Source organism: Ictalurus punctatus, chromosome 22 (assembly GCF_001660625.3).
Source record: "Ictalurus punctatus breed USDA103 chromosome 22, Coco_2.0, whole genome shotgun sequence".
Classification (NCBI taxonomy): domain Eukaryota; kingdom Metazoa; phylum Chordata; class Actinopteri; order Siluriformes; family Ictaluridae; genus Ictalurus; species Ictalurus punctatus.
Window position 1 is genome coordinate 3,686,375 of NC_030437.2, and position 13,208 is coordinate 3,699,582.

Here is a 13,208-nt window from a genome sequence, read left to right on the forward strand (position 1 = left end):
AAGTGCTTTTTATACAGAAGCTTGCACGAAAGGGTTTTTGGGTATGCAGGCACCAAACAGAATGCACTAAAGAGCTCATTCGCATAGCATGCGCAGAAATGACAGGACTGTGTTAATGAGAAAGGAACAGGCAGCGATCTGTCACAGTACCGTACTTCAGACGAGACCGTCGCTAAAAGGAAGAGACAAAGAGAAGACGAAGACAGACACTCCAAGAGACAAGAAGATAGACAAATAGACACACAGAGACACGCTACAACTCCACGACCACACATCTTTGCTAGGACAATGAGGAAAAGGGGAGAAGCAGTGGGGAAAGAAAGGGTTGGGACATAAAGTATTCTTTAAGGGCAGGAGCCATGGGTTGGAAAAATAGCAAAGAATTGAAGGCCAAATTGTGGGGGCAGGACTTCTTCAGCAGCAGCATGTTGAGTGTGTGTGCGCTAGTCTACAGGCTAAAGAACGGAGCTAAGGTGGGTGCTCTCACCACGGAGTTGTACTGCGCCTCACAGTATGCTCTTACGGTGAACTCCATGTCCTCGTCGTCCTTGTCCTTGGCTGGCTTGTCAGCCTCATCTGAATCCTTCTCCTGCAGGTAGGCCTCCTGCTCCTGAGGCATGTATGACATCTCATCCTTGTTCTTAAACTCCAGACTCAGGATGGAAGGAGGCAGCAGTAGGCCCAGAATCACCTGACAAAGTGAAAACACACACCCATATGCGTTAAGCCATCTGTGCATCCTGAGCATGTGATACATTTACAAGGAATCCTTAATCCCACAAACTGTTGAAGCTCACAAACTGTTTTGGCAAGGTAATAAACTCAGGCATAAACACTGCACATTTTATGGCACTCCCCTGTGTAAGGGCTTTGCTGTGCAATGAAAAAACAGATGACTCTTTAAGTCATGTGCTTCAGCATCTGACAAATATACGGTTGTCGTCGGAAGTTTACATGCACTCGTCATGAACATGAATGTCATGGCAAAATTGGGCTTTCAATCATTTCTTTGAACTGTGATGCTTTTTCTGGGGCAGAATGATTGCACAACATACATCTTTAATAAAAAACAAAAACAAGAATTTGGTTCACATGTTTTAATTTTCTGTAGTCGACACAAGGTCAAAATTATACATACAAGGTCAAAAATATACATACAGCACACCCGATATTTAGTTGAATGTCCCTTAGCAAGTTTCACCTTGAGCAGACGCTTTTGGTAGCCAAACACCAGCTTCTGGCAGAATTCTGGTTGGATATTTGACGACTCTTCTTGCAGAATTGGTAAAGTTGAATGACATTTGTTGGTTTCCTGGCCCTGACTCGACTTTTAAGCACAGTCCACAAATTTTTGATAGGGTTGAGATTCCACAAGCTTAATGTTAGCATGCTTTATCCATTCCACAACCAGCTTTGATGTGTGTTTGGGGTCATTGTCCTGTTGGAAAACTTCTGTTCAACTTTCTGGCTGATGGTTTGAGATTATGCTGAATAATTCTAAGTTAGCCCTTCTTCATTATTCCATGCACTTCCACTGTTCCACTGGCAGCAAAACAGCCCCAGAGCGTTGTGCTTCCACCACCATGCTTAACAGTTGGTACAGTGTTCTTTACTCATCCAAGCATACCTCTGGTCATTGTGGCCAAACAACTGAATCTTTGTCTCATCTGACCATAAAACTTTCCTCCAGAAGGCTTTTTCTTTGTTCATATGGTCAGCCGCAAACTTTAGACGGGTTCTAAAATGTGTTGATTACAGTAAACCCCAAATGTATTAAAACTTGTGAACCAAATTCTTGGTTTAAAAAAAATATATGTTAAAGATGTATGTTGTACAATAATTCTTCCCCAGAAAAAGATAAGCTCAGAGAACTTATTGAAGCCCAATATTGCCATGACGTTCATGTCCATGATGAGTGTATGGTATGTAAACTTCCGACCGCAACTGTATGTTTAAAAGATTCGAGCCATGCCGTGTCTGTTTTCTGCTTATCTGACACTGCTAGTGTTCTCTTTCTTGAGAATGAAACAAACAGTTTATCAGTATGAAATGCCAAGACAACAGAAAAGACTTTGATGAGTACCAATGGGTTATCAATAGAAGAGAAAAGAAACCCTTTGGGGAAAAAATGTTTCATCTTGCACCATATAAGGGTTATTTGTTTTGTCCCTGAGGTGGAACTACTAATAATTTTATGCATAACCCTACAACAGAGGGCCTTGCTGTCATAAAAGGTCAACCTTTTTAGGAAGCAAGAACTATTAACTTTTCACAGAATGTTTGAGGGACGCTCGTTCCTAGTACTGTACGGCTGATGGTCAAAAAGACATCCAAGGTCCAACATTACTAACATGAAAATCTTAGCAGGCAGAGAATAACAGTAATTAACAAGCCCTAGCACAGGGTGGTGCAGTGGGTCCTGGGTTCAATCTTAAGTTTGGGTTACTGGCTGTGTGGAATTGCTGGGTGGATTTCCTCTGGTTTCTACCCACTGTCCAAAAACATGGTGCACTGGCAGAGGTAGATGCACTGGCTACGCTAAATTGGCTACTCTAAACTCTAGGTGTGAATATGTGTGTTTGTACGGTGCCGTGCAATGGACTGGCATCCTATCTGCGGTGAATTTTCATAGCTTGTGCCCAGCATTTCCAGGATTTGGCACTGAGACCCTGACCAGGGTAAAGCAGTTATTGAAGGTGAGTAAATGAATGAAAAAAAAACCTAGCATATATCTGGCAAGACAGCTCCATGCTAACAGTATAAAAGATAAGCAACACACTCAACCCCAAACTTTTATTGATGAGAAACTATAGCCCTGTCCTCTTATGTTCTATTGGTTCAATGTTTGCTATCGGTAGCAAATTGCCTATTTTAACTGGGAAAATAGAAAAAAATTGTTTTCAGGTGTCTCCCATATCGCCATTGTAATTGTAATTGCTACAGCTAAATGTAGATATTTGTACCTCTTTTAATGGAAGTTGATTTTCTCAGAGTTACTGTAATAATAAAAACATCCCCTACTAAAATCTGTTTAAGAGGATTTTGCATTTTTATAAATTTGTCAAAAACCACACAGTTTTCAACACTTACAGTGATAAGTCAGCCATTACTCTTGTAATGATGTCTTTTTTTTATTATTTATGACCTCTTAATACTTCTCTGAACATTTTTATAAAGACTTAAACTGGAACCTTGAGGCCAGAGTTTTTACGCATGCGAAGCCGCCCCATCCACATGTCAGTGAGCAACATCTGGCTGCAGGTGTGGGCGATGAAGTCACGATGCTTGGCGGCCACAGCCAGCTGCAAACAGGTGGCGTTGCTCCAGTTCTTCAGCTCATAGGTAAGCAGCTTCATGGCCATCTGCTCATCCTGCTTGTAGGACTGGTCCAGGAGCTCCACCGCCAGCTGCCCAAACTCCCTGAGAGAGATTGACATCATAGAAGAAAGGTGGATGAGAGACAAGGTGACAGACAAATGCATGTCTGCACAGACACATCCAAACACCAAGACCAAGGTGTAAATTAGATGAGAAATTGATTAGAAATGGACATGTTACAGAGTTAGACACCGTCAGATACGCTACAGGACAAACAGAACGTGATATACACATATGGATATTTGCATGCAGAAATATGTTCTTTAATAATGGTCTTTAAAAATACATGCATTGGCAGAGCGTTACACTGGAAACGTGGACATAATAAAGGAGGGCACAATTTAGTGGCAAAAAAAATATCTGTCAAACAGGATATCTGAATAATATGAGGAAATTGGGGGGTGGGGGTGGGGGGGTGTACTGAATACAATAACTCATTTGGTGTTACCCATGTTTGGGTTACCAAAAGATTAGGTTTATGTTAATAATGTGGGTTTATGTTAATGGATAAGGGTGTTACCAAATGTTGGGCAGTATTATTCAGAAATAAAACAAAGTTATACAGCGAGGGGGCAGAAAAAATAAGCCCAGTTTTACAGAGAGATTAGCTTAATACTCGGTGTTACCAAGAAGATATTTGGGGAGGATGATTTGTGAAGAGGTTGGTGTTATGAGTGGACAATATGAGTGTTATTAAGTAATAAAGATTTGCTAAAAGACGGGGACCCAAAGAATAACTCTTGGCAAGGAAAGGATTGCAAAGTTATGTTAGTGACACATAAAGCTGACCACCGTCTGGAAAAGGGACAAAAAACCAACAGGCCAACTGGCCTGCTTATGCAAATCAACTCTGGCACCTGGAGTTATGGTTGAGCTCCTGAGAGATGTCGTCCACCATGTCATTCTCCGAGGCTTCATGAGCCATGGCCTTGCACAGCTTGCATGCCACCAACGCTTTGGCCATGGCTTCCTCGCCATGCTGCCAGAAGAACAGTGCCATCTTCTGCCTCTTCATCAGCACTGCCCACACCATCAGCTCATGGAAGGGGAAAGGGAAGTGGTTGATTTCAGGGTCGTCCAGATCAATGTCCACCTCCTCCTCTTTTTTCCTCGTTGTCTTCTGCCGCCCTCGTCGGATTGGCATGTCATCCTGTCTCGGCAAGGAATTTTAGACAGTATTGTTTTCAATACCTTGGAATTCAAAGGTCACACTAGAATACAAATCATGTTTAGACTAATCAGTGAAGAAGTGCTGATGAGTAATCAGTTACAAAATCAGTTACACAGTGAAACAGAACTGGGATGAAAATGTCATTTACCCTGTCCACAAATACAACATAAATGACAAACGTATGTACTTGCACATATCTAAAAATAAGTATACAATAATATTACACCTAAACATATACAGTAATTACACAAATAATTAATGACTGTTTTGTACATAGTGAGTTGTTAATTATTGGTAATTGTTAGCCATAATAAACCAAATTTGTGGTGATTAATTTGATAATTATAAGTAGGACTATTCGTACAGCAATATACTAGCAGTACACTAGAATTCAATTAGATTAATATTTAACTTTTCTTATTCTTCTAATTCATATATTATTATTCTATAGTATTAGTCTTTTTATTTTTCATTTTCATCATTTTTTGCAGGCTGTCTTTAAAGACAGTGGACTAGATGCTATTGAAAAACCCAATCTCGGACGCTTCTACTCAGAAATATCTGTCAACTTAGGAGGCATGAACTACATGCAGGTAATTTAAGCAATCTGAATGGTGCATCCAGAAAATCTTCTTATCCAGGTGTGCAACCCATTTCTGAATACATGTAACTTTCGCTGTGTAAATATTGGTGTAACTTTTGGAATTAATTTGCAAACTCTGCATACAGCCCACTGTTTTGAAAGAAATGGTGACAAACACATTGCCATTGTTTGGGTTGGTCTTTTGGAAATATCATTAAATGTCTTAGCGCCAGGCAATCATCAGAGGTGGCTCATTATAAATCACACACTCACCTCCATTCCAAGCAGCTTCAGGGCTTTTGGCTGTAAATAATGGCAACAAAATTTGGCATTAAGGTCAGCATGAAAGAACGGCTTTTCTGCACATTTACATATTACAACCCTGACATGTACAGTGGCGCTTGAAGTTTTGTGAACCCTTTAGAATTTTCTACATTTCTGCATAAACATGATCTAAAACATGATCCGATTTTCACAGTGGATAAAGAGAGCCAAATTAAACAAACGAGACAAAAAATATTATACTTGGCCATTTATTTCTTGAAGAAAATAATCTAATATTACATATATGTGAGTGGTAAAAGTATGTGAACCATTCAGTATCTGGTGTGACTCCCTTTTGCAGCTACGGACTGAATGTTTTGAATTGCAACTAAATGTTTCCGATAACTATTGATCAATCCTGCACATCGGCTTAGAGGAATTTTAGCCTGCTCCTCAGTACAGAACAGCTTCATCTCTGGGATGTTGGTGGGTTTCCTAACTTCAGGTCCTTCCACAACATTTCTATTGGATTAAGGTCAGGACTTTGACTTGGCCTTTCCAAAACATTAACTTTATTCTTCTTTAACCGTTCTTTAGTTGAACGACTTAGGGTCGTTGTCTTGCTGCATGACCGACTTCCTCTTGAGATTCAGTTCACGGACAGATGTCCTGATATTTTCCTTTAGAATTCGATGGTATAATTCAGAATTCATTGTTCCATCAATGATGGCAAGTCGTCCTGCCCAGGTGCAGCAAAACAGCCCCGAACCATGATCCTACCACCACCATGTTTCACAGATGGAATAAGGTTCTTATGCTGGAATGCAGTGTTTTCCTTTTTCCAAACTTAATGCTTTTCATTTAAACCAAAAAGTTCTATTTTGGTCTCATCTATCCACAAAACATTTTCCATTAGTCTTCTGACTTGTCCAAATGATCTTTAGCAAACGGCAGAAGGGCAGCAATTTTCTTTTTGGAGGTGTATGAGGCCTGAAATTAGGTGTACCTGTTAAACAGGTGATTTATGCATAATGATCCGATGAGCTGGAAATCTGGAGCAGCTACTGTATCCTGGTCCACTACTACTCCTTACGATCTATTTTAGGCTTTACCTTCTGCACAGCATGAGTATATGTTTATGCTAGATTGGCACAGCTAGGACAAAGTGTTCTCATTCTGATCCTAATTCTTATCTGATCCCAGTGCAGAGTGCATCTACACACACTCTGCTGTACAAGCAGATAAAACATACATTTGTGGCTATTATTCAGTGAGGTGTTTTATCTTTTTCATGTGAATCTCATGTATTTTAATCCCAGTGGTTCAGAGTTTTTGAAATAGATTTATAACCCCTTGCATTTGTTGACATTTCTTGATTTCTTCTGTTTTTGTGTATAACTCATATTAAGTCGTTTCAGAAAAGAAAACAAAATCTAAGATAGAACAAAAGAAACTTGAGTAAACAAAATATACAGTTTTTAAATGATAATGTTATTTATTGAAGTAAAAAGTGTATCCAGTACTAACTGGGCCTGTGTGAAAATGTATTTGCCCTGTAGATACTAATTCCCCAAATCTATGGAATTGCATTCATAATGGGGTTCAGCTGGACGAGACACAACCAGGCCTGATTACTTTTGTTAAAAGCTCTTACCCAGTAACACACTGTGCCAAAGTTGAAAGAAATTCCAGAAATGATGAGGAATAAGCTGATTGAAATACATCAGTCTGGGAAGGGTTACAAATCTATTTCTAAGGCTCTGGGACTCCAAAGAAAGACAGCGAAAGCCGTTATCTCCAAATGGAAAAACTCAGCTCGGTAGTGAACCTTCCCAGAAGTGTCTGACCTTCCAAAATTCCTCCAAGAGCACAGCAACTACTCATCCAGAAAGTCACAAAAGAGCCAAGGTCAGCATCAAAGGACCTACAGGCCTCTCTTGTATCAATAAAGGTCACTGTTCATGACTCCACTATCAGAAAGACTCTGGGCAAAAATGGCATCCATGGAAGAGTGGTGAGGCGAAAACCACTGCTAACCCAGAAGAACATTAAGACTCATCTGAATCTTGTCAAAACACACCTTTATGATTCTCAAACCTTTTGGGAGAATGTTCTGTGGACTGATGAGAAAGTGGAACTGTTTGGAAGACGGGGTCCCGTTACATTTGGCGTAAACCAAACACAGAATTCCACAAAAAGAACATCATACCTGTTCGCATGGTGGTGGAAGTGTGATGGTGTGGGGATGCTTTACTGCTTCAGGGCCTGGGCAACTTGCAATAATTGAGGGAAACATTTATTCTGCTCTCTATCAGAAAATCCTAAAGGAGATTGGCCGGTCTATAGTCCGTAAGAACCTCAAGCGCAACTGCAGCAAGACAATGATCCACAGTATAGGAAAAACATAGTAAGCCCTCCACTGAATGGCTCAAATAAAAGAAGCACAATTAAAGTTTTGGAGTGGTGTAGACAAAGTCCTGACATGAGCCAACTGAGATGCTGTGGCAGGACCTTAAATGCGTATTTCTGCAATGAAGGTGGGCCAAAATTCCACTACAGTGCGGTGAAAGACTGATCCCCAGTTATCGGAAGCGTTTCGTTGCAGTTATTGCTGCTAAAGGTGGCACAACCTTTTAAGTTTTAAGTTAAAGGGGCAATTAGTTTTTCACATGGGTGATGGGTGTTGGATAACTTTTTTTGCTTCAATAAAAAAAAAAAAAAGCTGTTGTGTGTTTACTCAGTTTGCCTTTGTTTTGTGTTGTATTTTATTTGAATATCTACAACTATTTAGTATAGGATATACACAAAAACAGAACAGATCAAACTTCACAGCACTGTATTTAATATATGCGCCTGTTTCAGTCAGTACAAACATGAGATAAAATACACCTACTGCCTTGGGAGAGGCATGTCATTTTTACAAATCTCCTTTTTTCCCTTAGATCTATTGCTGTTCAACAGAGTAAATAATTCTCTATATACTCCATCACTTTATAACTGATCAATATTAGCTCATTGTCTCAGTCTGATCATTTTTTGGAGCAACTGGAAAAAATGTTGTAGTATATAATATACTCTTACAGGGATATGCTGTTTACTTTGTAGAATTTTTAAAATGTTAGCTTTTTTGAGGCAAGTTTCAGTGGTTACTTGGCTATGATGGGTATACTGCCAAGTTTGGAAGGAATTTCATAAACTAAGTACTGTACAGGTTTGGGACCATTTCAAAGGGTAATTTGGGAACCGTCTTCCAGTTTTGTCGCCCTTCCCCCAAAACATGCCTGTATATGGATTGGCTTTTGTTCACCTGTCAATTTCCAACCACCAGCCAGCTCTCCCCTATAATATAACAGCTACCAGCTGGGGAGGGTAAAGGCTAACACATGCTTCCTCTGAGACACATGAAGCCAGCCAACTGCATCTTTTTGCAGCAACTGCTCCCCACGCTGTGTTATAGGGCAGCATAACATACACGGAGGAAAGCGCTATCTCTCCTTTTCCAGATCCCATGAGCTCAGAGATGGCCATGATTGACTATTGTCACTGTGATTGACATGAAACACCCAAAGAGCATGGCAAATGTTTGGCTTCTTGACTCCCAGCTACAAATGGGTGTGACATCCTGAAAGGGCAGATTTGTGTGCTAATTAAGTCACCTACCCTCTTAGGCCCGAACAAGTTGTGGTACAGCGTTCGGAATCTTTTCCGTGTGTAGTTGCAACGATAGGCTCCTCCCATTAGGTATTCAATGACTAATCCAATGTCAATCAGGCTGATTCGGTAGTCAGGTGGCAGGTTGCCCTGGAGAGGAAAGACAGTAGTTATAGTGTTACTTGTGCACACTCCCGACAAATGCTGGCTAAAAAGTAGGAAATGCCAGACCGAATTTGCACATTCACGCTACTCACATACATTCTCACATACAAACATACACAGACACTGACGTAACGCTAAAAGGACTATGAAGAGAATTGACTGGCGGATTCACCTTGAGGTAGATCCAACTGAACCCTCGATATTCTTGCTTGGAAAGAACACACAAGGTAAGTGAGACAGGATTTCACGGGTGGGATTCGGAAAGGAAAACACACTAAAACATTGGTATGCCAATAATACAACAATACTCAGCTAAAATACACAAAAGACAAAAACACCCTGCGAATACACACTGAGCTACAATACAAAGACCTCGTTTAAGGACAAACCACACTGACACACTAAAAGCACAAAGCTCTGTGGTGTCTGCTAGCAGCTCACTGACGTTTTCACACTAACACCAATCTTAGATCACATTGCTGCATGCTTTAAGTAACTATAAAACATCTGGCTTTTTATTCTCATAGTTCTAAATGAGACATTATTCCAACAAGACATGGCAATAAAGGAAGGAAGAACAGGTAGCTGGCCTGTTTGACCTTAAGATCTATGACCGACGTGAGTTATGCTAGCAATTGGACCATCAGTTGGGGTAATATTAAAGACATCTTCATCCAATCAAAATGTCACTCCGGGCTTCCTGTTTACCTCATGATAGTTTCCACTACCTTCTCCAGCTGTGCCCTAAACACACCTTCTGGTTATTGTTTGCATCTGTCTCATCTCATTATGTTACATTAGCCTGTTTATTTACAGCATATCCAAAATTACTGTGTCCTACTAAACAGACTCTGCATTTAGATCCTAGTGACTAGACTACTGCTAGAGTTACTGGCTAAGCATCATTGGTTGGAGTTTGATCACAGTAGTGCAGAATTTAAGAAAGTCATGGGGAGGCTAGAACATTGATTATTCAATGCTCATCAGCTCACATTTCTGTTGCCCTGCTCTGGCATTTAGGAGGGGAATTTCTGGGGGTTTGTTGGAGATTCTGTCTCTAGTACTTACTTTGTTTTGAGTATACAGTTAGAAAAACCAACCAACAAAATTTCCCTTAATTTAACAGTCTATACGAGATTCCATAGAAGTTTTTTTTGTTGACCTGTTTTGGCCAAAAATTCTTGATTATCTTGTGGCTTTTTTTCAAAATTTGCGTTGCAATTTGCAGAGTTTTTCTGTTCTTTTGCAGGTTAATGTCTAGGTTATGCATGTAACCCTGTTCCCTGAGAAGGGAACAAGACGTTGCATTAGCTGAACGCTGTGGGAAGCGTCCTCCTGCGTGACCGGTATCTGAAATTTGTGTAACATCATGCCATCATACCAGGCTGTAAAATCAAATGAATGTGTGCAGTGTACATCACCACAGCACACACATCCTGTAAGGATACCCCTTTGGACAAAGCCTTTGAGGAGGTGATCCCTCCTAGTGCAATGACCCCTTATGCCCAGAGGCATAGCGAGACCTCATTTGTGATAGAGATTGCTTCCACTATCAAATTAGAGATGTGCTGCTTCAACACAGCGTCACCTCTACTGTCACTGCACAAGCCGACCAGCAGCTGCTCTGACTTACACCACTGGCCAGAGCGGAGAGCCCTTACTGGACACAGTCGGTGCAATTTCTCTTATTCTGGTATGAGGAACGGAGGAGGGCAGAAAGCCTGCAACATTATCGGCTGGGCAGCATATGTAGGCACTTTAGGAATATAATCTGGCCTAGGATATAGGGAAGCCTTGGCTCATCCAGGGATAAAGTCAAGGCAGGAAAGGATAACAGAGAGCTTGTAGCTCTCCTTCTCGCTTGAGAGATGTCAGGGCCAGCAGAAGAGCTACCTTTAGGGTCAGAAGCCTCTCAGAGGCTGACATCAAGGGCTCAAATATGGCACCTGACAGACCTTCCAGGACCAAAGAAAGTTCCCAGGAAGGTATGCGTGGTCTGCAGATGTGCCTCAGTCACCTGACACCATGCATAACCCTCGAAGTTAGAGGATGTTGCCCCACAGAGGCTCCATCAATAGGGGCTTGGATTGTAGAAGGAGCCAACCCTACTGAGAAATTTCCTTGTACTGTAAGAACTCCAGGATTGTAGCTATTGTGCAGTTCGCTGGGTCTAGCTAACATTCCACACACCACGAGGCAAAATGTTGCCACTTGAGCACATACAATTTTGTCATGGATGGCGTACTAGCATTCTACATGGTCTCTACAACCTCAGTTGTGAGACCAGAATCTATGAGTTGGTGCCTCTCAGGGGCCAGACCCACAGTTTCCATAGTTCCATCCGAGAGTGATAAATCAGCCCTTCGGCTTGAGACAGTAGATCCCTGCAGATGGGAATCTCAGAAGGAGTGCCATCTAGCAGGGATATAGTGTCTGAGAACCATATTTGAGCTGGCCAATAAGGTGCTACTAGCAGCAGACGTAGACAGTCTTGGCGAACTCTCGCTAGAACTTGTGGGAGCAGAGCGTTCAGGGAAAAGCATATAGATGTGACCTTGGCCACGTGTGCACCGTGGCATCCAGCCCTAATGGTGCAGGAGGAGTGAGGGCGAACCACGACGAGCAGTGTGTTGTCTCCTCGGAAGTGAACACGTCCGCTTCTGCTTGGCCAAACCTCAGCCATATGGACTCCACCACTTGTGGAAGGAGCCACCAATCCCTAGGCCTCAGACCCTGCCTCAACAAGATGTCTGCTCCCACATCCCAGTTGCCCAGACTGTACATTGAACTCACTGACAAAAACTTTCCCTTTGTCCAGAGAAGAATTAGTTGCACCTACCTGAACAGGGGATGCAAACATAATCCTCACTGGTGGTCAATATATGAGACCACCACTGTGTTGTCTGTCAACACATGGTGACCTTTCAATTGATGAAAAAAGAATTTCAGTGATAGAAATGTGGTCCGCATTTCTAGCCAATTTATATGCCACTCCAGATGAGGGCCGCTCCAGAGACCATGAGTTGGACAGCAGAACCAGCCCGTGAGGGAGGAGTCTGTCATTACTGTCTTGTGATAAGAGTGTGACCCAGGGCTAGAACACTTCACTTTGGACACTTCCAAATTCTCAGAGCACGTAGACATTGCAGCGTGACACTGACTACTCTCAGAGGTTTGTCCTCGGACGAAACCCCCACTTTCAGCCACCACTGAAATGGTCTCCTGCGCAATAGGTCCAGTGGTATGACTTTGGCTGCTGCAGCTGCCATAAACTCCAACAGTGTCTCGTAGAGACTGAAGGGGGTGCCAAGATCCAGCTTTATCTTGCTTAATGTTGGTAGGATTGACCCTATATATGTTGGGGATAGAAACGCCCTCATCATTGTAGAATCCTTATAACCCCTAAAAAAGTTGTCCACTGCACTGGAGAAAGCATACTTTTCTGAGGTTCAACCTGAGCCCTAAGCTCTTCATGTGGGGCAACATCTGTTGAACTGCCAGTTCTCCTAGATTGTGCTAGAATTAACCAGTCATCCATATAGTTTAGTACACGTATGCCCTGGAGTCAAAATGGAGCCAGAATGACATTCATGCACTTTGTGAAGGTGTGAGGGGATAAAGCTAGCCCGAAGGGAAGAAGCTGATATTGGTATGCGTTGCTGGAAACACAAACCTCAGAAAATTCCTGTGCCTGGGCAATATTTCTCTGTAGAAATATGCGCCTTTTAGATCCATTGAAACTGAATCCGTGGAACGATAAGTTTGGGCATCAGTATCCTGAAACCTGTATGTCTGAAGATACTCCTCTCTTTTTTTGCGGACTAGGAAATAACGGCTGTAAAAACCTCCCTCCCTCAGGGAACGGGGTACATGTTCTATGGCCCCTTTGTCCAAGAGGGATCTTACTCCCTGCGCTAATGTCGGCTAATGAGCACACCTCTGAACCGGGGGGTCGAGCTCTGAACTGGACTCGGTAACCCTTTTCTATGGTAGACA

General features: G+C 42.0%; 1 protein-coding gene across 1 annotated transcript in view; it reads right to left on the reverse strand.

Moving 5' to 3' along the window:
* trpm3 (transient receptor potential cation channel, subfamily M, member 3) overlaps positions 1-13,208 on the reverse strand; it is a 178,663-nt gene that overhangs the window by 23,080 nt on the left and 142,375 nt on the right. Inside the window, exons 13-17 of the mRNA XM_053674280.1 lie at positions 9,057-9,197; positions 5,406-5,435; positions 4,236-4,528; positions 3,192-3,420; positions 488-691 (exon numbers count right to left, since the gene is read on the reverse strand). Of these exons, the coding sequence (XP_053530255.1) occupies positions 488-691; positions 3,192-3,420; positions 4,236-4,528; positions 5,406-5,435; positions 9,057-9,197 (897 nt within the window). The remainder of the gene's footprint in view (positions 1-487; positions 692-3,191; positions 3,421-4,235; positions 4,529-5,405; positions 5,436-9,056; positions 9,198-13,208) is intronic.